Source organism: Bombyx mori, chromosome 12 (assembly GCF_030269925.1).
Source record: "Bombyx mori chromosome 12, ASM3026992v2".
NCBI lineage: Eukaryota > Metazoa > Arthropoda > Insecta > Lepidoptera > Bombycidae > Bombyx > Bombyx mori.
Genome location: NC_085118.1, coordinates 14,247,210 through 14,267,972, shown reverse-complemented (window position 1 = coordinate 14,267,972; position 20,763 = coordinate 14,247,210). Strand labels below are relative to the sequence as shown.

Below are 20,763 nucleotides of genomic sequence, written 5' to 3'. Positions count from 1 at the left end.
CGCCTGCCGCGTCTGATCGCGCGCCGCAACCAATCAGGGGCTTTCCTTTTAGCAAGCCGCGCGCGCGCCTTTTCGGGCACAGACTTTTTTTTTTCACCGGCAACCACCGAAGCATACACTCGGGGATACGTCCGCACCTCGCTCCCTACCATTCCTTTTCGAACTTGTTTGTGGGACCTTCTGGAGTATTCAAAATCCAGTTGACTCATCGACCTTATTTTTCATAGTGGGCTGCGGTTCATTCTCAGGCAGGTTATGGTGTCTCGGTTCTTAGGTAACCTCTGCACCAAGCAGGTGAGCTGTGAGCACGTTCACGCACGCACGCCATAAATAAACAGTGTGCTTAGTGAGAGTTTTTTAACGTTCTCGATAGCGTAAAAGTTAGTTCATATTTGTATGGAATGGGATCGTTTGCGTACGTTTGCCGGTAGGGGCGCTGTTCCAACTGCATACTAAATTGGGTAACACAAATAAAAATATATATAATATAAAAATACTTAAGGTATTAATTTTATGTAATGGAATTAAACATTAGTGTTTGGTGATAAATAATTTATTTTTCTCATTTTCACATGTCACGTTATCACAACTATTTACCCTATACGTCATAAATTCACTTCACAAAACATCTATATTTTATGATTTAGCTATGTGTTGAACCAAATACTTCAAAAATCCAAATAAAAACGGCTAAAAATTGTAAAACAAAGTAATAATATGTAAAAATGTATGGCATAATTAGTTTTACAACATAATTTGACAGTAACACAAACTGGTTAACTACTTCAGGCAACACAGAATGAACTTGTTGGCAAGTGGCACCATACCACACAACCCAAACTTCCATTCATAACCCTCATTTTATTATGCTATTACCAAAGACTACACAGTAAGCACAGGTCTGAGAAAATAGTTCCAAGATCACAATTAAAATAATAGTAAGTAACCAATCAATATAAAACTTTGGGCTGTATACAGCACATATAAATTCTGATTATGCTATGTTATTATTATATTGCCTACGGTACCAGTTACTAAGAGGTAATGTACACATTTCCATTTTTATAGTGAAAATTCTTTGGTATAGTAGTTGATTAAAATTCAATTCGACAATTTAAAATGAGTTGGATAACTTTTGTTTCTGAAGTCTCTCTTTGTCTCTTTATTAAGAAGTTTCACTTCTACTCCGCGTACTGGATACATACTGCTTAATACATACATAATAATAAAACTTTTAAAACTTACAACTATGTTACATGATTTAATTCTCATTAATTGGTATATTATTTTTAACAATAAAATACTGAGATCTTTTATTTTACTTAAATATTACAATAGATATGAGATATATGTATATAAATATTGATATTTTTAGATTTCAATATAATATTTTTTTTAACACCATCTTTGATTATCTGCATTGTTGTTTTAAGTAAATTTAATTACAATTATATATGTGTAAGAGTTTTTTTTTTAAATAATCAATATAACTCTACAAGTTTTTGTTTGACTAATGCGGTTGTATTGAGTGCAAGACACTAAATAAATGCAAAATATTTTTTTCTTAGCATTAATTAATTTAGATTTATAATCAAAATTTTAATGACTCAAGTACTGATTCCGCATTTATTAAGTTTTAAAATAAGATTTTGTTGTTATAATACGTTATTATGAAATTATTATGATTATAATATATCAAGAATAATTAATAAATGAGTTAAAAATGAGGTATTTTGGGAATGTTTGGTTATTTTGGGCATTTAAAAAATACCTACATCGTCAGCTTTTTAAAATTAATACCATAAATGCATTAAATAACATACAAAACAGTAATATACAAAAATTGCTATTTATATACATACCTACCTACATAATTAAGTTATATCTGCCTTTAAGTTATATTTTGTACTTCAATTCTGAAGTTTGTGACATTTTAATGTAACTTCAGATCATCCTGTCATGACAACTTTGAGAGATTTAGCTGCAAGTTGTGAAAATAATTTTGGGATCTGTTTTTCGAATGAAAAAGATTTTTTTTTGCACTGAATTTTTTTTTCATTTTCATGAATAGAACTGTGTAAACAGTTTAGATCAGAAAGTTCCAACGTATGTTACAAAATTTGAATATAAAAATAGCCTTCGCATTTTTTTAATAAATAGAAAGTTTTTTCCGAAATAAATACTATTCAGAAGTTACAAACCTTTCAAATCTGTTCATGGCAGTAATATTGTGAAATGTCGAAAAAAATAATAACGCGTGAAAAAGTGGCATGTTCCCAATACTTCATTCGGCTTCGTTTTTTCGTTTGTTTAAATATTTAATTGTTAACTCGTATATCAATATCATAAAATTAAAATTACTGGAATGTTTTGTTGTCTATTAAATTATTAAAAAAACGAACACAGAGAGCAAAGCTAAAAAATACATCCTTATGTGTACTTAAACATCTTACTGTGATAATTCAAGTTTAACTCTAACAAAATCTTATTATTTACGAGAAAATGACTTATATTTTAATAAATAAACAGCAAACTACTAAATTTAAAAAAAATCGATATCTTTTTATAAGAGCGTCGCGGCAATTTGGCTCAAAGGACCATTTTAAGATCGCGTTTTATGTAATATAAGAGAAAACTATAACTGATAAAATATATATAATAAATTTTCTATTAAATGAATGGCAAGAAATTAAATATGTTTTCGATGTAGATCGTCTGACAAGCTTATTTATGATTTAATTCTAAGTGGTAAGCGGCACCAAAACTTAGCGCCGGCAACCTTGATGAGTTAGAACTGACTCAATTTCATCACATTGCGAAAGCAAAAATCTTATTTTAAATATTTCTATACCATTATATTTTATAGCACTCTTACAAGTAACAGACCGACAGCTGCTCCGACAGTAAGACCGACGCTCAACATTGTTGCTATTACCGATGAAGCTTTCTCTCTCTCGTGGAACTCTACAACTCTGGAAACGAATATTTTGTGTTAAAGTATATTTAATTGACGCTTTAGATGAGAGAGGACGGGTGAAAGAGCTCTCTGAGCATTTGAACGTCAAATGGTTACCGTGACCTTGAAATTCGAAGTCTATGTCTTAATCGTATGGTAATTTGGTTTTTTTTCGGATTTAACTTTGATTCAACGGTGTTGTTCCTTCATCGTGGAAGTCATTCGTGAACATCTGTTCAGTACGTATAGAAGTATAAAAAATGGTACCTATCCGCGTTGTTGTATTAACAGTCTTAATCTTTTAGGCCACGGTGAACATTAATTTGAGAAGTTGGTGTCACGGATACCTTATTGGAGAATTACCTACTAACTTTTATCGTAGAGCATTTCTGAACCGATGATTATTCGTACGATATACTTTAATAGCTGGTTATAAAATCGTAAACGAGGAATAAAATTCGATTTACGACATGAACACGACTAGAGCGAAAGACCGAGCATGCTGGAAGAGGAACGAGAATTACGTGAGTCCCGCCACCCACCTCAAGACATAAGTTCGAGTTCCAATTATTTTTAATATAACAGCTTTTTCAACAACGACTCTTAGGCGGCTGGAATATTTAGACTGGGTGTCGAGGTCTAATTAATGAAATAATTATCACCAATAAACAACAACCATCTGTTGTTTATGAAAACAATACATCGGCACAGATAACCTAATTCGAAATTTCAAATAAACAACTGACAGATGATTTGTTCTCATTAGCAGTGACAGTCGGGTCACCGATATCTTATCTGTTGCATAATAAATTTAAAAGGACTTGTCTATGAGATTTACGAGGAAGATAGGGTTCAGTTTTGTCCCAATTATCGAAGTGAAATTAAATGTTAATTCTTATGTGGACAACAACAGTGTGAAAGAGATAGATATAGGATTAGGTGTATAGAAGCACAAGCTAGGATTCCATGTTACCAACTTTACTGACTTAAAATACCATTTTTTTAAATGGTAATCTACAAATTGTTCTCTAGAGGTCGATCACCCAAATAATAGAATTATGAAACAACGGTAAAAGTGAAAGTTTTTGCACATTATAGACATTTAGCTCTGACAAGCAACATTTACATTAAGCACTGACAAAAACAAAAACAAAATAGCGTGGAGCACTGGCACAAATGAGTAATAGTCTATACACTACACGGTCAGCTGCTGCGAACCATAGGCGCCGCCATATTGGCCTTGGCTGCTCTGAAGAGCGCTTTTTACTTTATCCCTACTCCGCGGCCGACCGTCACGCGACATGCAACACACAGACGAAATAGCTTGAGACGATGTAATGAAAGTTTCACTTTGTAAAAAAACAGCAGACTAAAGCGAAGGTAAGGTAAGAAAAAGCCCTTACCTTGTAGAATTTATCATGACAATGTTAGTCAGATATCCGTTGGTGAAAGCGAATACAATCATTATCATAATATACTCGTAGTCCCACAAAAACAGCACGGGGAGGTGTTTCCTTGGTTTAGCATTGCATAGCATCAACATAGGCACTCCTATGATACGGATAATGCTCGCTATCGCTATGACCCATTGGTTTAATGGCTGGAATTAATATATACTTTTTCTTTAGCATGAACTGGTAAATTGATCAAGCATCTTCCTATTTAAAAGCGTATATCTCTTGAGACTTCGATGTCTCGCCTTAAGGACATTAAACTGCATCTATAAGCACTTAAGACGAAACATATTATGTTCTTTATTTAAGAAAGAAGTCTTTTTTTAAAAAGGAGGGTGGCTAAATAAATTCAAGAAACCAACATACCCTCAATAGAAAGCCAGCAACCAGTCTGCCGGAGTAATCTCCGCAATTGAATATTAAATAGTTGACGACCGGTACAAAGAATATATCTGAAACGTTATCAATAATATTTTCGAGATGATATAATTTCGTAGGTGTCATTTAGAAAAACGAAATAATATCGAGTGCAATGGGTAGGAGACCGCTTCGGAAAACGAAAATTTTGTACCTACAAAGTTGTAAATTTTGGGGAGCGCGGTATCAGCGCCGCGCCGGTGTGCGTGTAAAAGAAACGTCGCGCCCGGGCGTTCGTTGACCCGAGCACCAGCTGTTTTTGATTTTGTGTTTCATTGCTGGTTTTTTTTTAAAGTAAAGTTATGTTTTTTTTATATGAAATTATCGTTCATTTAGCTCTACTAACAGTATGGACCGTAAATAATGCTAATAAAACGTTTTAAAAATTTGTTTTTTTTTTAAATTCAGGATCAACTTTTTTCGTCCCATCATCAAAGGGGACTGACTATGTACTATGCTCTGTTTTCGGAAGCGGTCTCCTAACATTCAGTATAGGGACCGTTTTTGAAAACATATTGTTTTTAATTGGTTACACGGTTATATGCACCACATACCATACACACTCAACATACCGGAGCATGAAATTACACAAATCACTTACGTAAATAGAAAATGTTGTAACTGATAATAAACAATTCATATTATATATTATCTTATCTGGTGAAAGCACATCTAATGCGAAAACAAGTGGCAGATGCCTCTCTAATCTCGTGTTACATTTAGTGTAACACAAGATATTAATATAGTTTTTTTGCTTATTAATGTTCTCTGATCACCGACACCATGATACCATATTTTTGGGAATTATCCTATTAGTAAAATTTTTAATAGACCGTTGGAAATTTGAAAATATTTTCGTCTCAAGTGTTTGATTGGGCAGCGAAATACACTTGGTAGAATGTTACAGCATCTCGGAAGGATCATGAAGAGAAAAAATGTTTTTTTTTTTTTTAAATCGATCATGATAGTTCATTATTCACGTTAACACGTGGTTGGTACGCTATACGACCCACCGTCGGGCTTAAACCAAAATCAGAGAATCAGTAAGTTTTATCAACTTGATATTTTCATTCTCAAATTAATAAAATGCGATAAGATTTGCACGGAAGATAAAAATTAGCGACTTTTACCGTTTAGTTTAGACATTTTAAAAAGCCCACAGGTGACCCTCATAGCCCGAATGGTTCAGTAAGGCTCACCGGTGAGCACTGTGGCCTGAATGAAAATACTCGATTATTCATACGGCATTCGACGTGTTAACAATGTACTATTGTAATCGAGCGTTATCTATTTCGCATTAAAACATGTACATATCTTTGTAGGTGTCGTTATCTGCCTTGTATCTGTCGATATAAGTTCGTCTAAGTCATATTAAATAGAAAACGCGCATTTTGAGTGGAAATAAGAAGTTTATTGAGAGATTACCTAGTATTTATTTATTGGTTTGTAATGCGGACTAGGCCAGAGACTAAACGAGCTTTTCTGGCAATAATTCTTAACAATTTTCCACAATTTTCTACGCTTCATCAGAATTCTAGCGTTGTCCCCTCCGAAAAGTTTTTATTTGACGTATCAAAAAAGTATCACTAATAAATTATAGATATTGAATACTCACTATTCCAATCTGTTCCTTTAGTAGCAGGATGGGACTCTACCAGCACTGTGACAGCCGGATAAACAGCCATACTTATGGCGAATATCGCGAAAATACTGAACGCGTAAACCCATATCTTCTTCATTATATTCACCATCGACACCTCTCGGTGCCTATTGGTAACCATCCCTGATCCTTGCAGGATGTGATGAGTGAAAAAATCGATTTTGTACAAACTTATGTATGATATCAACGACGTTATGACTAATACGTCGGCTATTATGAAGTATATTAAGGCGCTGTGCTGTGGCGATATTTTGAAAGCTAATGATATTATTTGGGCTACGGCGGCTATGATTCCGCCTAACGATTGTCCGCTCACGACGGCCGCCATGTATTCCTTTGAGAAACGACTCGCTATTCCGACCAAGCCGCCTATGAATACGGCACTGGCCGCTGAAAAAAAGTTTTGCTTGTAGTCGAAATTAGAATTTTTGTTTTTTTGTTTTGGATTTGTTTGTTTAATAACTTTATTGGAATATTCTAATTGTGTTCCCATAAATAAAAAAATATGTATAAATACTGCAAGTACGTTTAACGTTATATATCGAACAAAAATTTATTAGCGGTCTTGATTTCCGTCCGTCAGTCCGGACGTAGCTGAAATAGAATCTTAGGCTACCAGTGAATAGGTAGGGAAAAAGGCTTTTAGTGAAATATCATCAAAACTAGCACTCACCTGTCATGATAACCACCGTGACCATAGTTATTATAAAGAATCCGTTCTGCCACTCGTCAGTGTTGACTTGGACGAGTGCAGTCGTCACAAGGAATGAGATGGTCACAACGATGAGGGAACTTTGTAATCTGCTCTTTAGAGACACCCTGGGAATACAAGGTTTATATATGCTAATATTGTAGATAGATGGAAGTTCACAGCGATGACCCTGATTTTTTTTAATTGCTCTAATCTATTGTTAAGTGAGATGTAAGTTTGAAGTCTCCATTTTACGGTACAACAGCTGTTCCACCCGCCAAACCAAAATTAAGCACGGCAGAATATGGTTAGGTTAGAATTGTAAAATTATTATATCGAGGGGTGAAAGGCTACATTTCGCTTAATACGCGAAATTTGTAACTGATAGCCTTGAGAGGCTATTTCAGCTTCGCTCTAACATGTAGGTGAGCTCACGGGGCTCAAACCGGAGTGTTGCTAACACTGGCCCTAGCAAGAGCCGTGCTTCGCAGAATCTACCACCGGATCGGAAACGCGACCCACTGAGAAGATCCGGCGAGAAACTCAGTGGGCAGAGCATAATCTTTGTAATTAAAGGTGCGTTTCATTTGGTATTAGCATCAAAGTTCCATGTTTTTAATTGAACTTCTTTTAAATTTACTCCATTCAGATAATTGAAGAAGTTTTTATTGTTGTGATATTAAACTTTACATGGCCTACCTATAAAGTTGCAAAAATATCACATAAACCAAAGTTTTTCATCCCTCGATATCATCATTTGTTTTTGATACGTGTGTACGTTTTTAAGTTAATCGGACTAGGGAGATACAGTTCAAGCTAATAGAAGCATGTTAAAATACTCACAGATGTCCATACAAAGAGTTCAGGATCAGGAATATTAGATTGGGTATAGCAGTAGCTACATTGAGGTACGACGTGAACTCAGCTTGAAACTGAGTCTTCCGTACTTCCATCGTGAGATTGTTCGGTGGCACATCCCGAAATTTATACATCCAATACTGGAACAAAATAATTGATTACAAAGGAATGTGGCGGGCTTTGGTTAGTGTACTCCTTCGCTTGGCCTCGACGAAGATCGAATACACAACGTAAAGCCCGTTAAGGCACACACTCAGACATAGAAGTCTCATTTGATTTTGAATAAAGCTGTGGCGTTTAAGAACACACCTTTTTATGATGCGTAAGCCGGAACGCACGAGAGGTGGGAAAAAGATAGTCTGTGACACGGGACCTTTTTACCGCCAAAAATTTAAAACGAAAAATAATGTGTATAATAACTAATATAATATAATAACTTAGAATTGTTTATGCCGCTACAACAATAAAACTCCTATTGTTTCAACTGTGGTGTTAATTACAGAAAACAGGATTTTACGGCGAAATAAAGAAGGGACTCTATACGGACTCCGGGATCAAGGCCTTACCGTTCAAACGCACGATTAATTCTCGTCGGAGGCTCTCAAAAGGATGACGTTGCCTATCCGTTTCAGCTGATAACACGACTCACCGATACTCAAGACGAGTAGGAGCAGCCAAGCCAGCTTTAATGACACCTAATTGGCATACACTTAATACATTTTGATCGCATCGATGATTGATGAACAAAATGAAATTCAGTATTTTTGTAGAAGATATTTATTATTCCATCTCTGGCTGTACTATGTTTTACCTACGAGTTTTCAGTACGCCAAAAACAATAAAAGCCTTGTGTTAGAGTCGTTGACTGGAATAAGAAACCTAATAAGCAATAATTGCTAATAGGTTAGCGTCTGTAACTACACTGTGTTACGAAAATCCCAGTCAAGATACTTATTAATTTAGATAATTATTTTATAAAAAATAATTGAAACGGCCAAATTACGATTAATTTAGGTGTTTATCAGTCAAATCAGTCTTGTTACTCATCGCAAGCAAGCTTGTTCACAAAACAAATAAAATCAAATGTAAAATAATGTAATAAGTATTTATGAAAACAAAAAAAGTGTTTATATTTTATTAAACAAACAAATTTTTAGCTCAGACATATTTTAAAAATAAATTCATTCGCACACAAAATAACCTAATCTTTTGATTTAAAACTCGATTTAGGATCCATTAAGAGTTTGATGACATTTAGAACATTGTAACCTCAGTAGAAGCAACAGTTTTTATTTTTTTGAAAAATAAAAAACTGGTTCTCTTTGGCGAAATTATGACATCCTACTACGTGGTGTATTGCTAAAATCATAACCCTATTTTAGAACAATAATAATAATAATAATATAACTCTTTATTTAACACCATATGTACAGAGTAAGCTAATAAAACAAATAAAAGTCGGTGATATAAATTGGCGGTCTTATCGCCGAAAGCGATCTCTTCCAGGCAACCTTGCAGGAAGAGGAATAAGTGAACTGGACGGTGCTATATCTTAATAAACTTACATACAAATATATATTTATATACACATGTGAAAAATAAATACAATATAAGATAAACTTACATACGATTAAATACAAATCATAAAACAATCGTAGTCGTTGTAAAAGTAAAAATGGATTTATTTAAAAATAAAAAATCCTTTACATTCGATTTTACTCGTACATTTGCACATACGCGTTTTAAATTGATATATTGAATTTCGTCGGCTACTGTCTAGGAATATAGAGTTTAGTATATTATGTTTCAGTCAGAAAATAAATATAAAACTATAAAATAGGATAGACAAATTTCGCTTTATTTAACATCGATCCTCATCGAGGTATCCATTAAATTTTTTACTTTATTCTTTACACTTTTTAAAGAAAAACTGCTTTTTGTTTATTATGCATAGATTATTGAACCAATTAGCTTGAATTGCAAAATCAAGCATTACTTAGGGCTTAAAACTTTATTCTGAAAGAAACCTAGTCCCAATACCAAATCCTCAGAAGCCAAACTTTTATTATAAAGCTTTGATATGGTAAAATATAGGCACTGTTGTTATAAATAAACTTGACTGAGGTCAAAAATTTGCCTTGGTAAAGGAACAAAAAACAAAATCTTTAAAAGATCTTATTTATGAGGGCACAATCAAGGTCAAGTGCATCTGAAGAGTATTTGAAACTACCTGACTGATTGTTTTTGTTTTATTTTGGACACCAACGAAAATATTGTTAGTAAGGTCAGTTTAGAGTTTAAATATTTTGTTTAATTAAGTAAGTTTAATTATTTTTTTAGGCAGACAAGCATACGGCCTCGCATTCTTCTTGTTTTTACCATCGCACCGCCCGCCACCGGAGCAGAGTTCATCCATACTACCTGGAGCCACTGCGGTCATCCACAGTGCGTTTCCAGAGATCTTTTTTGCCACGTATCATCCTGCTATGGAATGAGCTCCCCTTCACGGTGTTTCCCGAGCGCTATGACATGTCCTTCTTCAAACGAAGCTTGTGGAGTGTATTAAGCGGTAGGCAGCGGTTTGGCTCAGCCCGTACCAACTTGAAGCCCCTTCAGGTTATTCAATCCCGATTCTGCAGGATAGCCGTCGGAGCACCATGGTTCCTGAGGAACGTGGATCTCCACGATGACCTGGAGCTCGACTCTGTCAGTAAGTATCTACAGTCGGCATCATTGCGCCATTTCGAGAAGGCGGCACGACATGAGAACCCTCTTGTCGTGGCCGCTGGAAACTACATACCCGATCCTGTAGACCGAATGGTAAACAGTCGACGTCGCCCAAAGCACGTCATTACGGATCCTCCCGATCCATTAACGGTGCTTTTAGGCACCACAAGCACCGGTCACCGTCCTCGTCGAACCCGTGGCTTGCGACGAAGGGCTCGACGTGCGAATTAACCCATAGACACAGCCCACTGAGTTTCTCGCCGGATCTTCTCAGTGGGTCGCGTTTCCGGTGGTAGATTCTGCGAAGCGCTGCTCTTGCTAGGGTCAGTGTTAGCAACTCTCCGGTTTGAGCCTTGTGATTTCACCTACACACGTTAGGGTGAAGCTGGAATAGCCTCTCAAGGCTATCAGCATAGGTAGGAAAAAAAAAAAGCGGCTTGGCTCTGTGCCTGGCATTGCTGACGTCCATGGGCGACGGTAACCACTCACCATCAGGTGGGCCGTAACACTGGTGGAGGGGAGCTCATTCCAAAGCCGGATGGTACGTGAAAAAAATTATCTCTGGAAACGCACCGTGGATGAACGCAGTGGCTCCAGGTAGTATGGATGAAATCTAACCGGTGGCGGGCGGTGCGATGGTAAAAACGAGATAATGGTATCATCTCAAACAAGGGAACTGTTTTGTATGAACAAATTCTAATGGTATTACTAATATCATGAGTCAACTTATTTTGTTAGTACAAATTTTAAGATGTTCTGGATTATATGGTCATTGGAATGAAGAGTCATGATCAATTCATTAAAAATTGATATTTTAACATTAGTAGTTCAGTAGGTCCTAGTCAAGGACTTTCAAATATCTGCAGTGCAATTCTAGTGTGGCTCATAGAAATTGAATGGGACCATTCCCTTGATGGGTGGACGAGCTCACAGCCCACCTGGTGTTGAATCATTACTGGGGCCCATAGAAATGTACAGCGAAAATGCCGCCACCCACCTTGAGATATAAGTTCTAAGGTCTAAAGTATAGTTACAACGGCTGCCCCACCCTTCAAACCGAAACGCTTTACTGCTTCGCGGCAAAAATAGGCAGAGGTGGTGGTACCTAACTGCGCCTACTCCCAAGAGGTCCTACTAACACTAATTACGCAAATTATAATTTTGCGGGTTTGATTTTTATTACACGATGTTATTCCTTCACCGTGGAAGTCAACCGTGAATAATTATTAAGTACGTGTTTCACTGGATAAATTGGTACCCGCCTGCGGGATTCGAACACCGTAGCATCGCTCAACACGAATGCACCGGACGTCTTATGCTTTAGGCGACGACGACTTCAAAAGGCCACGACGCTTATGCCATAAAAACAAATTTAGTAAAGTAAAACCTGTTTCATGTGTTTTGTGCGATTTTATTTCTGTACAAATTAATTTTGATGCAAAAATTTATATCTATTATATGCCAAAATTAAATAAATAAATCGTATGTTCCAGTAATCAACTTTAAGCTGTTTTGAAGCAATCTGGTTGAATGACTATAATCAATATTATTAGTTAATATAATCAACATTAGCCTTAGATTTAAATTCTCCAAACAAAATAGATTTTATAAGAAGGATGCGTAAAATGTATTCAGTGCAAATGTAATTTTTTTAACACTTGTGGTACAATAGTTATTTTGGAAGAAATATATGAAAACCATCATTTATATTTTAATGTTTCCATTGTGCTTTGCTTTGTGTTTAGTCTATACTTAATAATAGTTTGGGGAAAAAGTCTTTTCGCATTATTGTATGTATGAACTTCTAATAAAATCTCTTTAAAAGTTTAAATTTAAAAGAAGATAATTCCAAATTCAAACTAGGAAAATGTGTGATTTTTATTTATTTTTCATACTGGCAAGATGAGTGCAATTCGATACTTTTTAAAATTTTACTACAAAAAAGTTAAAAATGCAACACAAGCCGCGAAAAACATTTGTGATGTTTATGGACCTAGTGCAGTGTCTGTGAGAGTAGCACAAATTTGGTTTAAGCGTTTTCAATCCAGAAAGGAGAAACCCGAAATCCATACAAACTTGGGCCTGGCGTTACAGTGCTAGAATTTGGGCATAAATTACAATATCTAAGAAGGTTTCATGAGCCTAATTTTCAGGTCTCCCAGCAATGGCCAAATTGGTAAAATCAGACAATGTTTACATTTTAGGTTATGTTGATTGTTCGAGGTATTTTAAGGACTTTTTGGCGGGAACGCGAGGAGTGAAGTTGTGTGATTTGTTTTATTTTGTCTATTTAGTGTTTCTTCGGGTTTAAATGTGTAATAATGGTGGTTTATTGACTGTTTAATATCTGTGAAAGTGCACAAATGTGAGAAAATGAAACCGCTGCTGGACGTAGCTTCTCAGGATCCTCCAAAAAGTCCTCTGAAAAAATCTTAGTAAATGACCACCATTTTACTGAGATTATATTTCATCCCATTTTATTTCATTTAATTTCATCCCAGTTGATTAATGTCTCAAATTAATCATCTTCACTTCATTTCACTCCATAATATCATTTTTCATAAAAATATGAATATAAATAAATAAGACATGACTTAAATGACCAACAAGGTCATAAAATCCCTTAAAAATAAAAAAGAGGTATTTTAATAAAAAACGATATTTTTGAGGCTGTTTCCTACTAAAGATGAGTAATTTTTTACGAAACCTGTTGCAGCAACAGGTTGCTTTGAAAATAAAAATATAACCTGTTACGAGAAATCGCGCATTAAGTTGTTTACGAAAACGAACGAAAGCCAAAAATTAAAAACAACGTAATGCAAAACGCGCTGCGCACGAAATGACTTTTATAAGGCATTTTATGACCTGGTAACTAAGACCTTTAGGTCAGTCTTATTTTAATTTTAATGAATACTTTTTTATATGAAAAACGATATTTATATGATAACTTTTTATATAAAATATAAATCATTACGTGCTGCCATATCATCTCATCTCATTTCATTTCATTTTATTTTATGTCATGCCATTTTTTATTTTATTTTTATTGCTTAGATGGGTGGACGAGCTCACAGCCCACCTGATGTTAAGTGGTTACTGGAGCCCATAGACATCTACGACGTAAATGTGCCACCCACCTTGAGATATAAGTTCTAAGGTTTCAGTATAGTTACAACGGCTGCCCCGCCCTTCAAACCAAAACGCATTACTGCTTCACGGCAGAAATAGGCGGGGTGGTGGTACCTACAAGCGCGGACTCACAAGAGGTCCTACCACCAGTAAAATTATTAATGTAACTACACCATAGAAAAACTCAAAAGTACCAAATCGGGTTTTTCATGTTATATTTAAGATTGCCAGTTGAAAATATTTTGAATTGCCGCAGTTGCCGACATGATTTCGTGTCCTATCTAAATCACACAGTTATTTATTTCTCTTAATGATTTTTGTTAGCAGATTTGGGTGCTTTACATTACGTTATTCCATGAGATTAAGGTTATAGTCTGGCCAGCGAATCATGGCACAACTAAATAGCGGCAATCCAAAATATCTTCAGTTGGCATTAAAGATAGCATAACACGATTTGATACATTTGTGTTTTTCTATGGCATAGTCACATTAATATAAAAATGCAAAACTACCCTTTCATGCTATATTTAATGTTGTCGGTTGTAGATATTTTGAATTGCCGCCACTGTGTAGTTGTGTCACGATTCGATGGCCATACTCTATTTACATTGATTAAAATAAAACCATAAAAACAGTAATTTATCCTAAAACAAAGGAGTATTAATTATTTTTAACACTCGATTTCCACTAAATCGATCCTATTTTAGGAATGCTTTAATTCTAATCTGCACGTTTGTGGAGCTAGTTACGTATATTGAAATAAGTGTTGCAGAGGTTTACAAAGATTGTTTAAAACAAAAAATAGAATTCTACTTATTTTCTACACTTGGCTATTGTCAATGAAGCTAAGATTTCAATAGGTTAATAAAGCAAAATATACGAATTTTTTGATACATATCCCATTCGTGTAACGCTTAGGCCCAAAATGGAGTTTCTCCTTTTGATGTTATACACATGCATGTCGCTCTGGCCCTATTACGGATAAAATAGATGCCATTTTTGAAAAAATGGACCAAGATCGGCATATCAGTAGTTACGGCGTAGCTGAAGAACTGGGAATTGACCACAAAACAGTTTTGGCGCATTTGAAATAAACAGGGTACACAAAAAACCTCGATATTTGGGTACATCACGAGCTCACAGAAAGAAACCTAATGAACCGTGTACTCATTTGTGATTCTTTATTACGACGTAATGAAACCGAACCATTTTTTTGAAGAAGCTGATAACTGGTGATGAAAAGTGGATCACGTACGACAAGAACGTGCGAAAAAGGTCGTGATCAAAGGCCGGTCAGGCTTCACAGACTGGCGAAACCCGGATTAACTCGCAACAAGGTGATGCTGTGTGTGTGGTAAAATTGGAAGGACATTATTCATTATAAGCTGTTACCACCAGGCAGTACCGTCGATTCTGAACTCTACTGCGAGCAACTGATGAGATTAAAGCAAGAAGTTGAGAGAAAGCGGCCGGAATTAATCAACAGAAGGGGTGTGATTTTCATCAAGATAACGCTAGACTTCACACATCTTTAGCCACTCAGCAAAAATTAAGAGAGCTTGGCTGGAAGGTGTTAATGCATCCGCTGTATAGTCCTGACTTTGCACCTTCAGATTTCCACCTGTTTCGGTCTCTTCAGAATTCTTTAGGCAGTGTCAGGTTAACATCACAAGAGGACTGCCGAAACGCGGTATTTTGATTAGAAGCCCCAAAATTTCTATAGCAATCATGGGATCACCTACAAGATGACAAAAAGTTATGGAACAAAATGGTACCTACATACTTTAGTTAAATGTAAATAAACTATATTAAAAAATGTTGTGAATTTTCTTCAAAAATGCAAAGAAACTTTTTTATTATACAGCTGAAGTGTTTGTTTGTTTGTTTGAACGCGCTAATCTCAGGAACTACTGGTCCAATTTGAAGGCGGAAGGCTATAGGTTATATAACATCACGCTACGACCAATACAAGCGGAGCACCAATACAGAATATTTCAAAATCGGGGTTTTTTCCCTTTTGAGAGCTTCCCTTGCATGCGATGCGGAAACGGTTAAAGTTTCGTTAAAGATATGTATGAGAGAATTGTTCCCCTTTAAAAGATCTAAAAAAAGTCCGTAACAGTATACATCTATACATTAAGGTTGGCTCACTATAACGTTTCTTATGCTAACCAAATTTTTGCTACAATAAAGCATTATTTCTGAAGGTGTTTTTATAAAGATGAAACACCCAAATCACTTCAATATAGGCTTTGACAATTATAGATTTTTCTGGATTTCTCCAGGATCCCATGATCAGATCATGAGTGATTACGGGACCATTCAGGAAGTCTACCCTTTCGAACAAAAAAAAGAAAAAATAATTATCAGAATAGGTTAAAGCATTCATGAGAAATCGGTGTGCATACATAAATAAAAAATTATGGTTGAATTGATAGCATCCACTTTTGAAGTCAGTTAAAAAGCGTGATTTTGGTACCTTAAATAGCTCCTTAACATTCTCTTCGCCTATTCATCTATTATTCAAAAATATTTTCAGTTTCTACGTAAATCAAGAGGCGGGTAAAACTTAGCATTATCCCAAAGTAACTATTCCACACAGATGAAGTCACGGGCAAAAGCTAGTAAAACAATATTTTCTAATTGAAATAAAATCAAAGTACAGTGTACTGTTTTAATAAAGAGATGGGAAGCATATATCAAGTTTTAAATACATTTTTTTCATTTTAGTTTTTATTATTGTAAAATGTTTTTACTTTTGTTTTAATTGAAATGAGTGATTTCTTTGTTGATTGTGATTTTCACATTTTGTCATTTAATTACATTTCTGGAAATTATTTATGTACTTCAAATCATGCAACAAAGAGTTCTTAAAAATGTAAGCGGGGTTTAAGAACTTTAAAAATATGCATTTTGATTTCAATGAAAAAGCTAAAGCAGGATAATTATCCAACATACTGTTATAATCCACTTTACTTTCATTTCTCTAGTTGAGCAGCAGAATACACTGTGTAATGTCTATGAGTTTGAATTACTAGATTTGGTGAATCATAGGCATGCGATAGAAAATTTTAAAATTTCCTTTGTGTGTTTAATGACATAGAAATTCACAATTATTTATCAACATCAAAATAACAAGTTTTACTTACATCATTGGCGGTGATTAGAAAATTCCATGGCACTAATGATGAGACTCCGAAAAGGTAAAACAATATGTAGACAATACAATATTTATCAACAGGTTGTTCTATGTTAAGGACTTTGGTCGAACAGGAGTCGGTCACTAATTCTTTCTCTTCGGAGTCCTCGATAAGGTCCTCGTCATTTTCAACACAAATATCGCTGTTTATAGACCCTGTCGCGTCCATTGTAAATTTAGTAATCCTAGCCTAGTCCATTTAGAAAAAGGAATATGTTATTCAAGGTTTGAAGTAGTAACATTAGTGGCAACGCATAACAATAATCATTCTAATAACTAAGCATTTGTAAATTTAGAAGAATAATATAAAACAATTAAGAATTTTATTCATTCTTTAACAATTCGCCTAGATAAAAGGAATATTTACTAATTAATCTAATTACTGATCAGCTGCAACAAACGTCAATTCACTCTGCAATCCACACAGACTATTCAGAATTTTAGAAATAAAAATAGACGGGACAAGACTTACAAAGCCCTTGTTACCACAGATAATACACTAGACTACCTACTTAATAAATATTACTACAGATATTACATTTAAATACTACCTAGTCTTTATCATATTGGTATAACTCGACCAAGCTAAGCTTGCACCACGCTGGAATGCGGCGCTACGCCCGCTTCCCCGCTCACCTTCCCGCGATACGAAGTCATACGAGTTTTCGTCTCCCTATCCGTTGAATTTTAAATTTTTTAATTTTTCTTGTTAGGTTTTTTGTTGAAGTTTAGTTATATAAAAGACTATTTTTGTTAAGTTTTTGTTGAATTTTGTTGAACAAATTTAAAAAGTTCAAGAATGCCCGGGTGGTCTTAATACAAAAACCCGATGTCCCTATATTCTAATGTACCTATGTATAACATATTTTTAAAAACAATAAATGCAAAGTAAAATCTAACAAACATTTGTTTACATTTTTAAAGTCATAGCGAATCCTTTTTTCAGACCATACCTCAGCGGCAGTGTAACGTAATCGATGCGAGGTGCAAACTTAGCTTGGTCGAGCTGTACCGTAAAATGGGGCGATTAGGGACAAATTCCAACTTTATGAGCAATTTTAAGGTAGTTGTTGATGTATATAATGCTATATCAGGATCAAAATGAGTGAGTCTTGGGGGCATCTTTGTTGTCTAATTTAAAATTATGCAACTAGCATTCCAGTTTAAGCAAAAAATGCAAAAATAGGCGTAATCCCTATTTACCCGAAAATTGCGGTTAATTGGGACGAAATGAGAAATTTGCTAGGGTTGGCACTACTTTTATTTTTATATATAGTTTTAATTTATTTATTTATTTAGTTGCACCAACAAAGTGATCATCAATAAAAAAAATTGAAAAACTGACAAAAGTACATGGCAGACATCACCTCAATTATAGGTGCAATCGACAGTGCTGATATTTCTATCTGGGTTAAGAGATTAGCTGTGTCGGTTATTCCATGGATTAATCAGATGAATACCCCCACTCTGAATAAATATTAAATATTTTATTATGTATTACTTAGACATTTTTGTCCACCTTGAGATTTCATTGATCTTGTTACATGTCTCTGCAAAATCGACTTACTTATATTAAATTGCTTATCTATTTCAACTAAAGACTTATTCCCAATTTCGCTTCGAATAAACCAGATTTTTACCAACAAATTTAAAAAATATTGTTATAACTACATAGACAACCCTACAAACCTGTACCTATTTATACTTAGGTCGTTTCCATTTCACGTATTCTCATCCCAATTGACCCCTTTTTCGTTGTTATTTGTACCTAAGACGTCCCCAATATCCCCAAAAACAACAGATTTTTACATATATTTTTATTTAATCAAATACATTAAAACCAATAACAACTGAGACTTACCTTTAATATATATGCTGGTTCAAACACTAAATAACGTTTATAAATCTTAATCGTCTTCTATTATTATCAAATAAATAAAAGAGAGCAAAGTTTCTAGCACTAAAATAATTACCACCACAGGAAGTTAATTTGAAACGCGATTTTTTATAAGTTAGCAGCTATTATCATGCATATTCAGAGTTGTTTTGTGAACTTTCAACATTCTACTATTAAACTACAAAAAATGGAAGATTTTGCAACGAATATAAAACTTATATTGAGCGTCGAAAGATTTTCCCGGTTTTTTCCCGATTCGCCTCTCAATCCCTAATCGCCCCATTTTACCGGTACTTATTATCTCCATGCATATTACTTACTCTACTCATTATTACAGTATAACTAAAGATACTACTAGTACTACCTACGCACTAATATTTAATGTTTAAATTTTGTAAAAGTTCTTCCGATTAAAATTCCAATAGTAAAATAGTACTTTTTTAATATTTTAGAATTGTGACGAACATAACTAGAGGTAAATGGCTACCTACTTGCTTTTCTTTGAGAAGAATGCTTGTTCAATATTTAAAGTATAATTTGGTACATTATATTTTCCGTGGGAACATGAGGAGGGAAGTTGTGGTTTAATATGTTTGATTTCCTTGAATTTCATCCCAATTGACAATAGATTGAGATAAATCATCTTTATTTCATTTTGTTTTGCATTTAAGAGGTGACACTCGCTCAACAGAATAAATGGTGAGCAACCTTAGAGTATACATAAGCAAGCTAGTATGTATACTCTAAGTGAGCAACCATCACCTTTTGAGTACAAAGGATTGAATTTCGACTTTCGCTGCTATTCTTCTTCTTACTTTTAAGTAGGTATGGTAATTGGAATCTTGAGATACCATCATTGTCAGTGTCGAGTTCAATTATAAAATATAAAATAGGTAAAAACTTCAATTTGGAGCGAAATTAGATGTAGTTATTTATCAGAGACTAAGTATTTATTTAGTGAGACTTCAGTGGACTATTTGAAGGAACCTGAGAAGCCACGTCCAGCGGCTTTATTTCATTACTAAACGGTTTTTTTTTCTTACCTTTGGTGGAGCCTTGAGAGGCTATATTAGCTTTTCTCTAGCGTGTAAGTGAACTCTCGGGGCTCACAGTAGAGGTGTTGCTAACACTGGCCCTAGCAAGAGCAGTGCTTCGCAGAATCTACCACCGGATCGGAAACACGATCCATTGAGAAGATTCGGCGACAAACTCAGTGTGCTAAATCTATGGGTTAATTTACTGGCCCAGTTCTTCGTCGCAAACGACGGGTTCGGGGAGGACGGTGACCGGTGCTTGAGGTACCTAAAAGCACCGTTAATGGATCGGGGGATCTATAATGACGTGTTTAGGGCGACGTCGACTGTTTAGCGTTCAGTCTACAGAATCGGGTATGTAATTTCCGGCGGCCACGACAGGAGTTACGTGTCGTGCCGCCTTCTTAAAGTGACGCATTAATGCAGACTGTTTAAACTTAGTGATTTAACGGCTAATAAGCCACTAATAGTAATAACACACACACACACACAATATTAATTTTTTTAACTTGCAGAAACACTTAATTAACCAAATAAAACGATTCACCGAAGTAGATATGCTCCTCGTGTAGGCGCCAAAAAATTGTGCACTGCTATTAATTTACCCAATAAGTAGGCATAGATAATAAATATACATGCTCTAGTTGAAATTCTAAATGTGCGATATTAACATATTTTATATTTAACCGCTTGAAATCGTTACATACAACTGAGGTCAAGGTTTAATAAATAATAAAACAA

General features: G+C 35.0%; 1 protein-coding gene across 3 annotated transcripts; it reads right to left on the bottom strand.

The window, feature by feature from the left end:
* Positions 1-537: 537 nt before the first annotated feature.
* LOC101739224 (equilibrative nucleoside transporter 3) lies at positions 538-17,586 on the bottom strand. 3 transcript variants are annotated; one of them, XM_012690905.4, is made up of 8 exons: positions 17,475-17,586; positions 17,042-17,281; positions 8,022-8,176; positions 7,161-7,306; positions 6,443-6,877; positions 4,777-4,862; positions 4,360-4,556; positions 538-2,972 (listed from the first exon to the last, which is right to left on the bottom strand). In XM_012690905.4, exons 2-8 carry the CDS (start codon positions 17,258-17,260, stop codon positions 2,861-2,863), a joined length of 1,350 nt encoding a protein of 449 aa, XP_012546359.1. In that variant the 5' UTR covers positions 17,261-17,281; positions 17,475-17,586; the 3' UTR covers positions 538-2,860. The 3 variants fall into 3 exon arrangements, with proteins under 3 accessions (XP_012546359.1, XP_012546358.1, XP_004926797.1); XM_012690904.4 differs by having other exon boundaries at positions 17,459-17,550; XM_004926740.4 differs by having other exon boundaries at positions 17,042-17,544.
* Positions 17,587-20,763: the final 3,177 nt, after the last annotated feature.